Source organism: Pleurodeles waltl, chromosome 3_1, assembly GCF_031143425.1.
Source record: "Pleurodeles waltl isolate 20211129_DDA chromosome 3_1, aPleWal1.hap1.20221129, whole genome shotgun sequence".
Taxonomy (NCBI): Eukaryota; Metazoa; Chordata; class Amphibia; order Caudata; family Salamandridae; genus Pleurodeles; species Pleurodeles waltl.
Window position 1 is genome coordinate 1,790,184,969 of NC_090440.1, and position 17,045 is coordinate 1,790,202,013.

Here is a 17,045-nt window from a genome sequence, read left to right on the forward strand (position 1 = left end):
TGCTGCCCGACTGACGTCGCGGTCCCGACAGCCGGCTACAGCCAGCACCTAAAACGGAATAGGAATTCTGTCAAAAGAGCGCACCTCGCCCTGTACACGAGCACGCAGCAGCGTGCAAGCCCAAGCCCAAGCCCTGCACTCCACTAGGACCAGGCCCCAGCACCCAGAGCCGACAAAGAAAAAAAAATATATATATATATATAATAAAAACAAATAAGAACGGCTGCATTGAGCATTCTGTTTTCCCCCTGTGGCCAAGAGAGACCACACACAAGCCATCTAAAGAAACTGTCAACCTTTTCAAGTCCTTTTCCCCCTGCTTCTTAAACAATGCAAGCAAACTAAAGAGGGCACACAAAAAAAAAGTGCATGTAAAGAAGTAAACAAATACGAGAACAATAAAGTTAACACTTACTGTACTTCAAAGCGCACACTCGCCACCTTACCACAATTGTTTGTCCCCCCCTTTCTGCAATGGCTGGCATACCACCACTGGAACCTTTTACCATAACAGGTGCACCCCCCCCACCCAAGCTGCGAGGTGGAAAGTCTGGGTGGAACGCCTCGAAACGTACTTTGAAGCCCTAGATGTCAAACCAGAGAGACGCAGACCCCTCCTTCTCCACATTGGCGGGGCAGACATCCATAAGGTGTTTAAGTCCATAACAGAAGTGCGGCCCCGGACCTACGAAACTCTGAAAGGGGCAATTACTGCGCATTTTGAGTCATATGCAAACCCGGGCTACGAAAGGTTCCTTCTACGCCAAGCCCGCCAAATAACTGATGAATCCGTCAACGTCTTCTATGCCAGGCTAAAAGAGTTAGCCAGCACCTGCACACTACCCGATGAAGAGGACGAAATAAGGGCACAATTCATCCAAGGGTGCTCATCATCAAAACTCCGAGAGCGCATACTACAATAACCAAACATGCCAATGAAAGACATTCTCACACTCGGACGATCTCAAGAGCTATCATGGGCACGAGCGGCCCACATGGAACAAACACCAACATCACAAGGAAAAGCAGAAGCAGCCAATGCAGTGATAGCAAACACACCGCGACAAAAAGGAGACAACTACAAAGGAAAGCAAAGGAGCAGATCATGCAAGTGGTGCGGCGGCCCAGCACCACACCCCACCACCTGCCCTGCTTGGGGAAAAATTTGCAGCGCATGTGGGAAATACAACCATTTTGTGAAAGTCTGCGGATCCACACCAAAACCAACGACCAACACCACAAGGAAAACCATCAAAATGGTTGAAGCTATGCGAGACCCAGACTCAGACAGTGACATGGACAATGACCAACACATAGTCCACATAATACACGCCGTTCGGGGATGACGCCTACCCACATGCCAACTCAAGGTTCAAGGCTCTCCAATCCCAGCACTGGTGGACACGGGTGCATCCATCAACCTAATGGCCATAGACATATACAATCAAATTACCCAAACCACTGCCTGCACTCCGACCCACAAACATACAGGTTTTTGCGTTTGGGAACAGGCGGCCCCTAGAGATAGCAGGGTCATTCACAACAGAAATCTCCCATGAGACCACCCTATAGCCACGAAAGTGTACGTCTCCAAAGATGGTGCAGGATTCCTACTTGGCTGCCAAACGGCCTAAGACCTGGACCTGGTACACTTTGCATTTAGCGTACATGTGAATGCACTCAATGGCCTAATGCAGGAATTCAAGATACTGTTTGAAGGAATCGGCTGCCTAAAAGGACCCCCACTACGCCTCCACATCGATTACTCAGTCAACCCCATGGCACTTAGACATCGCCGGGTAGCATTCCACCTGCGTCCCAAAGTTGAACGCGAACTCAAACTCCTGGAACAGGCAGGAATCATCGAGAAAGTATCAGGCCCAACACCGTGGGTATCCCCCATCGTGGTCGCAAGGAAGTCCAAACAACCGGAGGCCGTCAGGATCTGCGTCGACGTGCGCATGCCAAACTTGCCAATCAAAAGGGAGAGACATTTGACCCCAACAATAGATGATATCCTCAGTGAGCTAACAGGATCATATTGGTTCTCAAAAATGGACCTTCGATCAGGTTACCACCAGATCATGCTGCACCCCGATTCACGGCCCATAACCACTTTCTCTGCCCACAATGGTCTGTGGAGATACAAGAGACTTAACTTCGGCATCCCAAGTGCGGCGGAAGTCTTCCAACACATCATCAAAGAAGTCCTACAAGGACTCCCGGGAGTCCTCAACGTAAGCAATGACATTCTGGTCCGCGCCCCCACTGTCAAAATGCACCTGAAGAGGTTGCGATCCGTGTTTGCCAGACTACAGAAAAATGGATAAACGCTCCACCAGGAGAAATGTGAATTCTTGAAGCAAGAAAGCTGCTTTTTCGGGTACCGATTCTCAAACAACTGAGTCAGACCAGATCCTCTGAAAGTTAAAGACATCCAGGAAGCCCCAGCACCCACATCGGTGTCAGGAGTCCGGAGTTTCCTGGACATGGTAACGTACTGCAGCCGATTCATGAGAAACCTCGCAGACCTCACGGGGCCCCTACGACAGCTCACACAAGAAAACCACCAATGGGAATGGGGTAAGGATCAAGAAGATGCCTTCCAAGCCACCAAGAGTGCACTTTCCGCTGACACCACATTGGCATTCTTTGACCCCCAACGCCACTCACAGCTAGTAGTCAACGCCAGCCCCACGGGCCTAGGAGCAGTACTAGCACAGAAACAAGAATGCGGAGAATGGGCCCCCATCGCCTTTGCCAGCCGCACACTCACGCCAACGGAGCAGCGGTATTCGCAGATCGAACGGGAAGCCATTGGCGTCCATTGGGGGTGCTGCCATTTCCATTTTTATCTATTCGGCAAACCATTCTCGGTGGTGACTGACCACAAGCCCCTCCTACCCCTTTTCAAAGGATCATCCTTCAAACCACCGCCGAGGATTGAGAAATGGATCCTACAGCTCCAAGGGTATGACTTCTCACTCGAATATCAACCGGGCACGAAGAACCCAGCAGACTTCCTGTCCCGACACGCTCGCCAAGCCACACCTCAAGAAATGGAAGAAGCCCAGGAGACGGAAGAATACGTGAGACTGGTAATAGAACGTGCACGACCTTGCCCATTCCACTCAGTGAAGTTACAACAGCAACCTCCCTGGACGAATGTTTACAAATTGCCATAGCAGCCACCCGAACTGGAGACTGGAGGCCCCTCCAACGCCCAGGCTCCTTCCGCACACAAGAAGCCCAAGCCTGTTTGGACACACTATTCAACATACGCCAGGAGCTCTCAGTGAGCGAAGAAGGCTGCCTGCTGAGGGGGTTCCGCCTGGTGATTCCATCCAGCCTGACAGCCAGAACTGTATCACTCGCACACGGAGCACACCAGGGCATTGTCAAGACTAAGGCCCCCCTCAGGAACAAGCTGTGTTCCCAGGTTTGGACAAGCTTGTAGAAGACACAGTCAAGGGGTGTCTCGTCTGCCAAGCCAGTGGCAACCCAGACACCCGACACCGGTTATCACGGAGCAAGGACCCTCAGCACCGTGGGAAAGAGTAAGTGCAGACTTCGGGAGCCTCCCCGACGGCTCACACATGATCATAGTAGTGGACGACTACTCGCGCTATCCAGAAGTCGAGGTGGTGCACTCAACATCCGCAAACACAGTCACCCCCAAGTTTGAAAAGATGATGGCCACTCATGGGTTCTTCGGAGAGGTGCGTACAGACAATGGCCCACCTTTCAACAGCCGTGAGTGGGCAGACTTCCTAGCATCAACAAACACCAAACACCGGCGCGTCACACCCCGGTGGCCACAAGCAAATGGAGAGGTGGAAAGGTTTGTCAAAACCCTGAACAAAGTCATCCGCATCAGCGTGGCAGAAGCGGAGAACCCCGGAAGAGCAATATACACCTTCCTAAGAGAGTACAGAGTCACGCCCCACGCCACTACCGGAGCCACCCCCAGTCAACTATGTTTCGGGAGAATAGTGATGGATGCTATCCCGCATCACCCATCGTGGGCAAATCAACCACCACCGCCCGACAGGTCAACAGCAAGGAGAACCAGCACTAACACACATGCGTCCAAAAAGAGGAGAGCCAGAGAAATAACCCTGCAAATAGGCGATGCCGTCCTGGTAAAAGACCGTCACCCAGGCGGGAAGTTCCACCTACCTTTTGAGACACGGCCGTGGACTGTGACTGCTGTGAAGGGCACCATGGTAACAGCCTGGCGAGGGCCAGAGACAGTAACCAGCAACGTGGCACTCTTCAAACGGCGCCCAGCGAAAATGACGGGAGAAGCACAGACGAAAGAGCAGACTCGGATGTGGAACCTGCATGCCTAGAACCCACAAGCGGAGAACAGGAAGAACACCACACAGTTTGCCCGATGGCGGAACAACCGCAGAACCGACTTGCAGGAGCGACGGCACCCAACCAAAGTGCAGAGAGGATCCAGGTGTCGGACCAGTCGAGAGAAGGGAGATACATGCTGAGGCGTAACCCAGGCCCCTCTCGGCGATATGCAGACTATGCGTGTGACTGACCTTAAAGAAAGGAAACGTCCGGAAGAAAAGGAGACTTTCGTTTTCAATCATAAGCCATGTGGAAATGGCAGCATATCATTTTGTGTTTCATCTCATTTGTATTTGTTCCTCTCCTCCCCCGTTGGGGAGGGATGTAGTGTTGTGGCCGGAACTGGCCAGCACCACTAGAAGGGAAGCGGAAGGGGTGGGTGAGAGAAACCCCCCTGACCGAAGGTGCGAGATGGGTTTCACCGGAATGACGGAGAAGAAGAGACATATAGGAGTGAGAAGGCAGGAAAGGGCAGTGTGTGATTAGAGAGTTAGAATAAAGGGTTGTTGCCTGAACACTGGCTACGCGTGTTTCTTGCGGAGAGCGCGCCTGCCGTGGTGCGACTTTACACTACCCACATTAGTAGCCCTGTAATCATGTCTCAGAACTGCGCCTGCAGTGTCTGTGTGTGCAGTTTTAAATTGCCAATTCGACTTGGCAAGTGTACCCACTTGCCAGGCCTAAACCTTCCCTTTTCATACATGTAAGGCACCCCTACGATAGGCCCTAGGTAGCTCCATGGGCAGGGTGAAGTGTATGTTAAAGGTGGGCCATGCACTTATGTGTTTTACATGTCCTGACAGTGAAATACTACCAAATTTGGTTTTCAGTGTTGCAAGACCTATCTCTCTCATAGGTTAACATGGGGGCTGCCTTTAAATATTCTTAAGGTGCAGCTTCCCTTTGAGAGTAGATGGAAATGTGGAGTTTGGGGTCTCTGAACTCACAATTTAAAGATACGCCTTTTAGTGAAGTTGGTTTTTAGATTGTTAGTTTGAAAATGCCATTTTTAGAAAGTAGGCATTTTCTTGCTTAAACTATTCTATGCCTGCCTGTTTGTGGATTCCCTGTCTGGGTCAGACTGACAGTTGGGATGTTTGTAAATCTCCTCTAGTCAGTGACACAAAGAGAGCTGGGGTGTAGCCTGCATATCCTGATGAGCCAACTGGGCTAGAGTAGAGGGAGGAGTGGTCACTTACACCTGAATGGGATGTGACTACCCTCACACAATGCAGTCTGCAACCCCCTGGTATGTGTCTGGGGCCTGGCCTGGGCAAGGCAAGATCTTGTGAACAACAGAGACTTTCCTTTGAAGTTGGGTCACTTCAAAGGCAGAAAGGGGTATAAGTAGTGGACTCAAAATGCCAGACTTTAGATTTTTTCAATATTTGCTTCTGGAACTGAGAGGAACCTCCTTCAAGTAGAAGAGCTAAGGAGAAATGCTGCCCCTGTCTGTGACTGTGCTTTGTTGGGCTATCCTGCAGTTGCTGCTTCTGTCTGTGAAAGGGAACAAAGACTGGACTTTATGGAATATTCCTGCTTGAGAAGAATCTCCCAGGGCTTGGACTGAGCTTGTCCCCTGTTCTGAAGACTCAGGACCATCAAAGACTTCCTCTGCCAGCACCTGGACTCTCTGCTGAGACTCCTGCCCTGCCAAGTGGTGCCTAATCCAGTCCCTGGGCCCTTGAAAGGAGAAGCTGGTGGAAAACCAAGAAGATCCAAGGAAACTGACTTCGGATAACTCCGGACTGACAGTGCTGCGAATCCTGTGATGCCGCCTGCAACCGAAGCCATGGTCCCACAGGCCCGACACCACTGCAGCCTCGCTGAAGTCCGTGACTCCATGGAAGTCACCGCACTACGTATTGACCACCGGATACAACTCTGCCAGAAGTGCTTCGCACCAACCCTGCCTCACCTCCACCACTCGGCAGCAAGGACCTGACGCCTCTTTAGTCCCCGACTACGTGCACCAGCCTGTTTCCTCATTTTCAAAAGGTACTGTACCTGGGGGTCCATGTGACTCTGTGAACGGCGCCATTAGCGTCGGATTGTTGGGAACGACTCCGTCACAACGCCGTGATATTACCTAATTGAAGCATTTGTGTTTCTAAATGCTATTTTTGTGTTTAATCTTGGTATGTTGGATTTTTGTCATTTTGGTCTTGTTTTGCTTGGATAAATATTGGCTATTTTTCTAAACTGGTGTTGAGTCATTTTGTAGTGTTTTTACTGAATTACTGTGTGTATCTATACAAATACTTTATACATTTTTTCTGGGGTAAGCCTTTCTGCTTGTGCCAAGCTACCAAGGGGGGAAGCGGAGGTTAACCAGGTGTGTTTCTCCTTTGCCCTGACTAGAGTGAGGGTCCTTGCTTGGACAGGGGGCAACCTGACTGCTAACCAGAGACTCGGTTTCTAACAATAACCATGCAAAACACTTTTCCATACCAACAATGTGTTTCTGCAAAACAATTTTTAACATGGAAATATGAAAAACAAGCTGAATCTTCATGAACTGGGGCAACTTTCTTCTTTGTAATTAACATGGTTTTCTCACCCACTGTATAACTGGCTGCTGGAATTCTTTTCTTATCTGCCTTAACCAACACTCACACAACCCAACATCCTTTCCTCTTACTTATTGACTTTATGCTTGTCTTTGATCCTGTACAGAGCTCTGCTGCTTTTTTACTAGGATGGCGCTCTAGAAATACCATTTACATACATATATGTTTTATTCCCACTTAGATCTTTGTGGATTGAGTGCCTTCTGTAGGCACGTGTGCACGCTATTAACATCAAACAATGTCAATTTTAATCGAAAAATGTCCATCCAGCCCTAAAAAGGAGGCGCACTTGAGAGCAGTCCTTCATTTGAACCAGTCAGGCCCACCTGCACTTATTTTAGGGACCAGCATTTATTTGATCTCATTAGACTTTGACCCAGAGAGAATAACTCATAAGGGAGACAGAAGAAAGAGAAAGGGCAAAAATCTGTGACAAAGGGAGAAAGCAGTAACCTGCAAAAGTGAGAGAAAGGGATAGGGAGTGCCTGGTGGGAAATAAAAGACAAGAGTCTGTGTTGGTACTGGGCATGCCAACATCCAGCAGGACGGGCTGGTTACTGAGCAAACCTTTGGGCTGTGTCACTTATGTTTTTAGAAATTAAGCATGGCTGAAAAACTATATAGTTTCGAATCTTAGATTGTCTGCAGCGATCACTTAACTTTTAAGTACGTCATTCCACCATAGTTCCAGTCTAACAGCATTAAATCCTAGTTGCCTAATATGATTATATTTATTACTAATGTCCAAAAAAACTTAGGTGGGGATTTCCAAATGTTCATGTAGACTGTCTTTATTTAAACCACATTTTGACAAATGGTTATGGTCTTATGGACCTAAAAATGCACCATTTTGGAACCTATTGTCTTTGTCAATGATTTTTAGCGATGCTGTACAAAATTCCTGATGCAGCACAGCATGGCAAAATGACAAAGTAAAGTGGGGGAGAAGCACACAAGAGCAAGTCTATCATGGAGGGGGCCAGGGAGAAGGTTTCAGACAAGAGAGCACAACCTGGAATGTGAAAGGGCAAGAGATGCACACTAGGGAGATAGCTGGAACACACATACTCTGTTAGAAATGGGATCTCTAGTTGGCAGAGGTGTACACCCTTGTCCAAGTAGGGACCACAATCCTAGTGAGGGTAAGCCACACACAATCCAAATTATCCTGTGCCAACCTCCTGGTAGCTTGACACTGAGCAGTCAGGCTTAACTTAGAAGGCAACGTGTAAAGTATTTGTGCAATGAATCATGCAATAAGAAAGTGAAAACACCACAAAAATACACCACACAGGTTTAGGAAAATATAAGATATTAAGTCAATTAAGTACAAAACGATCACGATTTGCTAAGCACATGTTGAAATATCACTTTTGCAATGATAAGAAGAGTCTTAATCTTTATAAATCAGCAAATGTGTCTTGTGTGCACAAAGTACGTGGTATGCGTCAAAATTGCACTCACCAAGACTGCAGAGGAGGAGATGGGTGGAAAAAGAAAGGTGTGCATCGGATTTCCTGACGTGGCACAGACGATGCATTGATCCTTCCCATGCTGCAAGGGCTTTGCGTTGATTTCTGCAAAGCAGGGCCTTTTGATGCCCAGGGACGATGCGTGGAAACTCTGGGCGTGTGGGACAAAGTCACAGGTGTTGCATCTATCCGGTATGGCAATACGTCAGAGTTTCTGTTGCTCGGCAGGTGCTGCGTCGATTATTCATGCAGTAAGTCGGGCTGCGTCGTTCCTGCTTGGCGATGCGTCGATCCGGTATGGCTGTGTGTCAAAGCTCCGGTGGCAACGCAGGCGCTGCATCGATCTCCACTCGGGGAGCCAGGCTGCGTCATTCCGGTTCGGCAATGCGGCGATTCTTTTACCGCTGGACAGGCTGTGTATCATTCCCGGTAGGCTGTGCGTCGATTTTCGCCACACAAGGAGTTTCCTTAAAGAGGAGAAGTCTTTTTGGCCCTGAGACTTCAGAAACAGGAGGCAAGCTCAATCCAAGCCCTTGGAGAGCACTTCTCAGCAGAGCCAGAGGCCAGCAAGGCAGCAGGGTGACTTATATGTAGAAAAAGGTGAGTTTAAGGCTTGGCAACTACTTTTAAATGCCAAGTCGAAATGGCAATGTAACTGTCCAAACAGGCCTTGTAATGGCAGACCTGAAACATGTTTAAGGGGCTACCTATGTGGGTGGTACAACCAGTGCTGCAAGCCCACTAGTAGCATTCAATCAAAAGGCCCTGGGCACATTTAGTGCACTTTACTAGTGACTTACATGTAGATTAAGAATGCCAATTGGGTATGAACCAATGTTACCATGTTTTAAGGGAGAGAGCTTATGCACTTTAGCACTGATTAGCAGTGGTAAAGTGTGCAGAGTCCTAAAACCAGCAACAACTCTGTCAGAAAGGTGGAGGAAGGCAAGCAAAAAGTTGGGGGATGACCACCCTAAGGCTGTCAGGCCGAACACTCTCCCATAGAGTGCTTAACACAAAAGAAAAATGTAGTTCCCTAAAATTGAGCAGGGGGAAGATACAAGTAAATTAGATATAGAAAAGGACAGACACAAGATGGACAAGGCAAGTCATCGAATAAGAAGCAGACAAATTAGAGTGGCAGTAAAGCCCACCAATGGTAAGCAATAGGTGGACTGCAAGCCCCTCTGTGTTCTTGGCAAGTCCATAGTATGTCTTTCACAACCATACAGCTACTTTGTCTGGTAGGCTTACCCTAAAAATATATAGTGAGTGTTGGATTTGACCCTCTCTGCAGAGTCACCCCAAACCTTCTGTCTTCACCCCTCCTTTTTTCTGAAATTGTTTTTTTTGGCTTTAGGACTCTGTGCACTGCTAACCTGTGCAAAAGTGTATGTGCTCTCTCCCCTAAACATAGTAAAATTAGTCTACATCTGATTGACATATTTAATGTACTCATACTTCATTTGTACAGTGGTATATCATATACCCAGGGCCTGTAAATTAAATGCTGCTTGCGGGCCTGCAGCACATTTTGTGCCTCCCACTTAAGTAGCTCCTTAAAACATGTCCCAGGCCTGCCATTGAAGCCTTTGTGAGCAGTTTAAACTGCAATTTCGACCTGACAAGATAAACCTTTTGCCAGGCTAAAACCTCCTTTTTTAATATAAGTAAATAACACTTAAGGAAGACCCAACGAAGCCCAGAGGGCAGGGTGCAGTGTATTCAAACAGTTGGACATGTACATGCATGTTTTATATGCCCCGGTAGTAAGATACTCTTAACTTGATTTTTCACTACTGCAAGGCATATCCCTCCAATACGATAATATTGGGATTCCTTTATTAATAACTTTATAAGTGATAATTTTCAACTTGGAGCAGCTAGCCATCTTTGGTGTTAAAATCAGATTTTAAGTCACAGTTCTGAAAATGGCAGTTTTAGAAAGTTTGCATTTTTTGTGCCAACCGTTTGGTGCCCGCGGCCTGTCCCTGGTTCACATGACTAGGTGTAGCTGGCAGTTGGTTGTTATGTATTGCTCCCAGACAGTGAGACAAAGGAAAGACAGGTGTTGGCAGGATGGGCCACTCTCACTTAACGAGGAAGCAGAGCTGTTACCTACCACACTTGCACACCACAAAGGCGCTACCTGAACACACCAAGGTTTTCTCACTAGTGTTGTGTGTACCGATACAAGCTGGGGCCAGGGCAGGGAGGAGCCAGCATGGTTGAAATCTCCAGAGCAATCTCCTACTTCAAAATGGGCACAAGAAATAAATAATAGACCCTCAGATCCAACTCTTCAGTACACGTCTGGACCTGTGGAAGACTCAGAAGAAGGACTGCTGTGCTGCTTTGTTGCAAAAAGTAATGCCACTTTGCTGCCCGGCTACTCTCCTGCCTGAGTGAGGACTGGACCTGTATCTTAGACCCAGGACCACCAAAGTGACTGCAAGGACTATAGTGGCTGACATCAGAGCCTGAAGGACAGAACAGACTTCAACAACCTTCAGCCCAGTAACTGGACTCTGCCTGCTGCGAGTCTTGCCCCCAAAGGGGTGCCATCCAATCCTGAACCCTTAGAAGTGGGCCTGAAGATGGTCTGCCAGACCATCAGTGATCACAGCAGAACCGGCGCAGGTTGACGCATTGCCTTGCCAAACTCAGTACCGCTGCATGTCAAATCCCCTTCACATCGCAGCCCATTGGAACTGCTGTGGAGCAATGCATGTCCCCGCAAGGACCTCAGATGGCCCACTAGAGCACCCTGGAACTGCTGCTGCATGATGCATCTCCTCACAAGGTTGTTTGCATCACTCAACACATCTCCCTGGAAGTACTGCTGCTTGGTGCATCTCCACGCAAGGACCCTGCTTCGCCTTTGCTGCGCAATGTAACTTTAGAGTAGGACTTTGCATTGCTTCGCTACCAGGATTTAAGATACCCTGCTCAACGGTCCTAACTTGGTCGCTGTAACTGGCCTGCCCTTCATCGTGGTCACACTGAACTTGTGACTTTGTCCAGTTCCAGCGTGACCTGAGAACCACACTTGCCGCCTAGTGCTTTTTGGTGATATTTTCACTTAAATCTTTAAAATTGCATTTATCTGGTTCTACTGATGAAATGTATGTAATTTTGATGTAAACTTATTTATTAAATGTTACTCTTTTTTCTAAATTAGTTTGGGATTTTTTCTTGTGTTTTTACTGTATTACACTTTGAAATGTTACATATATACTTTGCACATGCCTCTAAATGAAGCCTGGCTACTTGGGACAAACTACCAGAGGGTTTAGCACAGGTTAATTAGGGGTTGCTTGTGAGTTCCCCCTAACAGAGAATGGTGGCTGCTGCTTGAGTGGGATTTCACACCCCCTCAACCAGTCTAACCCAGTTTCCTGCAGTGAGATGGTAATTGATTCAGCACCACCTTCTTGTATGAGCGTGAATGCATTGTGGGTACTCGTAAAGCAAAACCAGAAGGCTCTTTTCCCTGCATCTTTGCCTTGGGCCATTTCTCTTCTAGATGGGTGACAGTGGATGCATGCACTGAAGAAGGATGCTCATCAAAATGTTCTTTTCAGTTTGGAGATGATGAAAGCACTGAAGTAGCAGTGCCAATTGTCACCAAAGTAGCATGGAGGCACTCACTCAGACTGTGATATTTGACCCTGGTAGTCCTGTCTTCTTGAACATAAGCCTCATACACCTCACATTTTTGTATCCTTATTCTTTGCCACAATGTTCTTGTTGCCCAGCCTCTTTTCACAGGTTCTTTCACTCTCATCCCATTGTCCAATGTTAGCTTTATTTATCTGTACTCTCTGTACCCACAAAAGGGGCCAACTATCACCTCAAGAGCTTCCATGCGATCAACCTCAGAGCTCATTTGTTTTCAGATGACCAGTTATTCCACAGTTGAGGAAATGAGATAGTGCAGATGTAAATGAAACAGAAAATGGTAATTCCAAACTTAGTCTCAAGCTTACAAACTGTAGGCTTATATTGTATTCTGGAGTGTGAGTATTTCAGGATTTGCTTGTACACCCAGCCTAGTATCGTATGAGTGGGGGACAAATTCCACTATGTAATCAAGTTATTGTAGTAGCATGGCAACAGGTACTACATAGCACTTTATATTTACATATTTACATCAGAATCTTGCTGGTTCATGGAATCTTTCAGATTAGTCTCACTCGAACATCACTGTAAATTCAGTTGTTAGGATTGCCTTTCAATACACCCAAATTGATTAATATTCCGTAGATTGTCTCCTAGTGTGATGGACTGGAGGAAGATCACCATGAAGGCAGATAAAGATACTCCCTTTGCAATTAGTTTACTTTTGTTCTCAATAATAGTTATTCCTATATATTGTCTTTTTATTGTACAGGCAGCTGAAAGAAATCGAAGATAAGATTCTCGAAGTACTTTCATCATCGGAAGGCAACATTTTAGAAGATGAAACTGCCATCAAAATCTTGTCTTCCTCCAAGGTTCTCGCTAATGAAATTTCTGAGAAGCAGGCTGTGGCTGAGACAACGGAAAAGAAAATCGACACAGCCCGCTTGGGTTATCGGCCAATTGCTATCCATTCATCAATCCTCTTCTTTTCAATTGCTGATCTGGCAAATATCGAGCCCATGTACCAGTATTCGCTCATTTGGTTCATTAATCTTTTTATCATGTCTATCGACCATTCAGAGAAATCTGAAGATTTACAAACGAGGTATGTGACATTACAGTTTGTTATAAAGTGTTTTATATATCAATGCTAATTATTAGATAGGAGCAATAATCTCATCTATGGGAAGTCTGATCATGCCAGGGTTTCGTCATGCCTAACCTAGTTAGATTGCTCTATATTTCTATGATTTGGAGCAAAATTTGTTCAGAATGTCAACGGCCTCTTGATCACCAGTGGTTTTGATGAATACTAGAAAATATGGAATGGATAATAGTTTACATTGTTACTTTTACATGTCTTTGGTTGTACTCTTCATGTTACTCTACTTTATAATTGCTACAATGGTTTCACATCTTATCTATGCAAGGGCTAATGTTGCAGTAGTGCTTGAGGAGATGTGTTTAGTGTAGCATTAAAGTAAAGGAAAGAGGGGACCCCACTGTTCCAGGAGAGCAACGAGGGGATAAAATCTACGTTATTTAAGTTCCACCCACTTTTTCTTTACCAAGATGACTTTTATATACCTACACCCTCCACTATCGTTAAGGTTAACACAATTCCCCGTATTCCCCTTCTCTCACAAATATCTCTGAAACAAACATGTTTAAGTTCATTTGTAGCAACTTAGTGATTGTTACCATTTAAAAAATACAAATAACATTTTTTTTCAATCAAATGTCTCTACAAGAAGTCAATAGAACACTTTTATATGCCAATTAAAATATTAATATAATTTAATTAAACACTCAGTCTTACAACAGAGCCATGCAAGTGGTGCCATTTCACATACAAGTACATTCGTCGCAGTTTGTATTATATTGAATAAACTTGATAAGACAATTTCAAGAACAACGTTTTTGTAATACTGGAGTCCACATCTTTTGGTGAATTGCACTATACTACCCTCGGCACATTTACCCTTTCTCTAGAAACTCAAAAATCGTTCTAAGAAAAAGCATTCGTGGAATCTTTGTGCACACTTTTCCTAAGTATTATATGACACATCTTAAAGGTGGTCTTTCAAATATTTATTCAAGTTGTTTTAAGAGTTAAACTGAGTAAAAGGTTATTTTAAATGAAATATCACCATTTGCTACCTTTTAGATTATCTCTCCTTAAAGCACATTTCTTTCTTTCAATTACCTTTTCTTAAATATCAAGCCAACTTGTTGCGGTAGCAGAAAACATATCCAGTTCGTTTGAAATCTGAGCTCACTGCTACAAGTGCACATAAAACAGGCCTCTCAGTAGTCTTAAGATTGCTTATATGTACACCTTCATTCTCTCTAAAACAATTCATTTCCTGTTAACATTCTTGACTAATTCTGTATTTGAGCTGCGTTACAGAGGTGTGACCACAAGAGCATGCCAAAATCAAAGCTATGGCATGAAAAGGCCTTGTTGTTAGCGGAGGAAGAACACCTATGTGGCAAACTGCCATTTTCTTGGGGTTCTAAAAATCCCTCCACCAGAGTGGCCCCTGCATTGTGTTGTACTGTGACATTCAGCATGGCTAGTTTATGAAGCGGTAGACCTTTCCTGAACACTGCCCTACCATCCCATAGCTGTCTTCGTAACTTAAGATAGCATCCTGTCTTCTTCTCTATATTCACTCAGATTTTGGTGGACTCAAAGGGACCTACACCTAAATAAAACACAACTTGAATATGCAACGCAATAAAAAAAGATTGGAGATTAGGAAAGTTTGGTAAATTGCAAAACTGGATGTTGTGTTTATCTAATGCTTTATTTGTAAATAAAAATGTGCTGGTGCTCAAAGCCCTCCTCTTAAATACGAGACTGCTGCAATTAAATGTGGGGACATGGAATTCTGAAGCAGCGTAATCCTGAAGCCATCTCGGGCCTCTTATCTATTTACAGCCACTTCCTGCCGTTCCAGCTCACTCTTGTAGTTTTCTGCTTTCTCCCATTGTGGCGGTTTTTCGTTTTTCTCCTCCTCCCTCTTTCCCAAATGCCTGGGGCAGCAGAATAAGCGCCGGCCCGCAAAAATAAGTGCCGGTGCTGAGCACCGGAAACAACAAGCACAAATTAAGCACTGTGTTTATCGCTTTATTTCCTTCAGTACAACTATTTCCCCCCCCCCCTAATTATCGTAAACTGTGAAATAAAAAGGTTAAAATAAAAAGACAACGGGATTGTAGTTGTAGGAGTGAGTTTTCTTTATTTTACTCTGCTACAAAAATGTTCTTTGCTTCAGACCCGTTTTCATCCCTTTGTACAAAATTCCATCTTGTTTGAATTTTTGTGCGAATTATTACAGTTGCATGTGCAGTTGCATGTGCATCACAGCCCATGTCTCAAGTGAATAAAGCAAGCAATGATAGGCCAGATTCACTTTTAGCCTATTACACTTTTGACTCAAGTGATGTTGAATTCAGACCATGTCAGGGAATAGAGGTGTTTATGGTCAGCATCCTAGAATTTTTTCATTGGCTGACAGATAAAGATTGTTGCCACTCGATCCTGTCAAGGCTCAATGTTTAGGAGCCTGGGATGCCAATTGCTCTACACTGTCTTTGGTCTTTATCTGGGTTTATCTGCATCATTTGCCAATTTAGTCCATTCCTTTGAATATGTGTTTCGAAACTGTACTATTGAAACACCAGTTTTTCAGGAACTGAGATCATTAGCTTTCATTTAAAATGAGAATTTAAGATCTTTCTCTTCTTATCTTTCCTAAAAAGCAGTAATGCAGCATTTAGAATGATGTTGTCAGGGAAAGATTATACTGGTATAATCTACTTGTGCATTGCCTTAGAGAAGATGCTGCATTCATTCTTGGTCATTTCACATCCGATTCGGAGTGACTCGCCCTTTAAGTCAGAGCATTGACTGACTAATCTGACATTCCAAAAGTGTTTGAAACCTGACTTATTGTCTCTGCTCTGTTAATATTCAGTACAGCGTCAAGGGTCCCTTTGGTAGAAGGAAACCTTACAGAGATGCATAATGCATGGCTTCCTCACCTCTAGTGTCATAGTTAAGTTTCAGCAACCTGAATACCCCAAGGAGTTCTATGGTTATGAGAGCCTTACTCTCTCGTCCTACTCACTTACTTATGTATGCTTTCTGACTCTCTGATTCCTAACTATGTCAAACTTGGTGTCCACGTAATTGGCATATTTAACTTCCTTCAGCTCCCAAATATATGGCCAAAAGTGTGGCCAGGGCCTGTAAGTTTAATGTCACTAGTGGACTGCAACCCACATTGCGTCACCACTACGGTGACTGCAGATTGACATCTATGGCCTGTCTATGTAGTTTTGAAACTGAAATTTCGACCTTTCAAAATAAAACAAAAACAACCCCCATTGACCAACTTAAGCACTCTTTTCAAATAATAATTAGTCATCCTTCAGTAGGCATTATTGCCTATAAGGCAGGATGCATTGTATTTAAAAGTAGGACCTGGAACAGTTTGATGTTAAACATCTCCTTATAGTAACAATGCCCTAAACGCTGTTTTACTGCAGCAGGGCTAGCTGTTACATAGGAAAGCATTGAGGTAGTTTATTAAAGTTAATATATTTATGTATGCTTAGGAACCAAATGAAAGGTTAACTCTTGGACATTTTAGAATGTTTATTACAAATTCATTTCATTGGTTAAATTTGTAAGAAATATTTTATAAAAGGTACTTTTAAAAAGTAATCTTTTGCCTGCTGAAAACAGATGTACCTCACACGTGGGCCTGTCCCCGCTCTATTGTCCTTCTAGCCAGTCATGCTCCAAATTCCATTAGGAGAGAAACTGCCCTCTGAACCGTTTTGAGGGACCATATGGGAGGGTGAGCTTATTTCCGTGGCCACACATCAAGGTTGGACACAGACGCTCTGCACAGAGTTCTGCTATCTTGGTTTTAGGCAGAGAGGGGCACTGTGGGATGGTTTGCAGTAAGGCCCACAGGAAGTGCTGCAAAAGTGAGTAGGGTTA

The 17,045-nt window shown here is 45.2% G+C and overlaps 1 protein-coding gene across 2 annotated transcripts in view; it reads left to right on the forward strand.

The window, feature by feature from the left end:
• The window catches only part of DNAH7 (dynein axonemal heavy chain 7), a 1,158,398-nt gene that overhangs the window by 801,329 nt on the left and 340,024 nt on the right, over positions 1 to 17,045 (forward strand). For both annotated transcript variants that reach the window (XM_069225862.1, XM_069225863.1), the window contains one exon: positions 12,798 to 13,133. In XM_069225862.1, the coding sequence (XP_069081963.1) occupies positions 12,798 to 13,133 (336 nt within the window). The remainder of the gene's footprint in view (positions 1 to 12,797; positions 13,134 to 17,045) is intronic.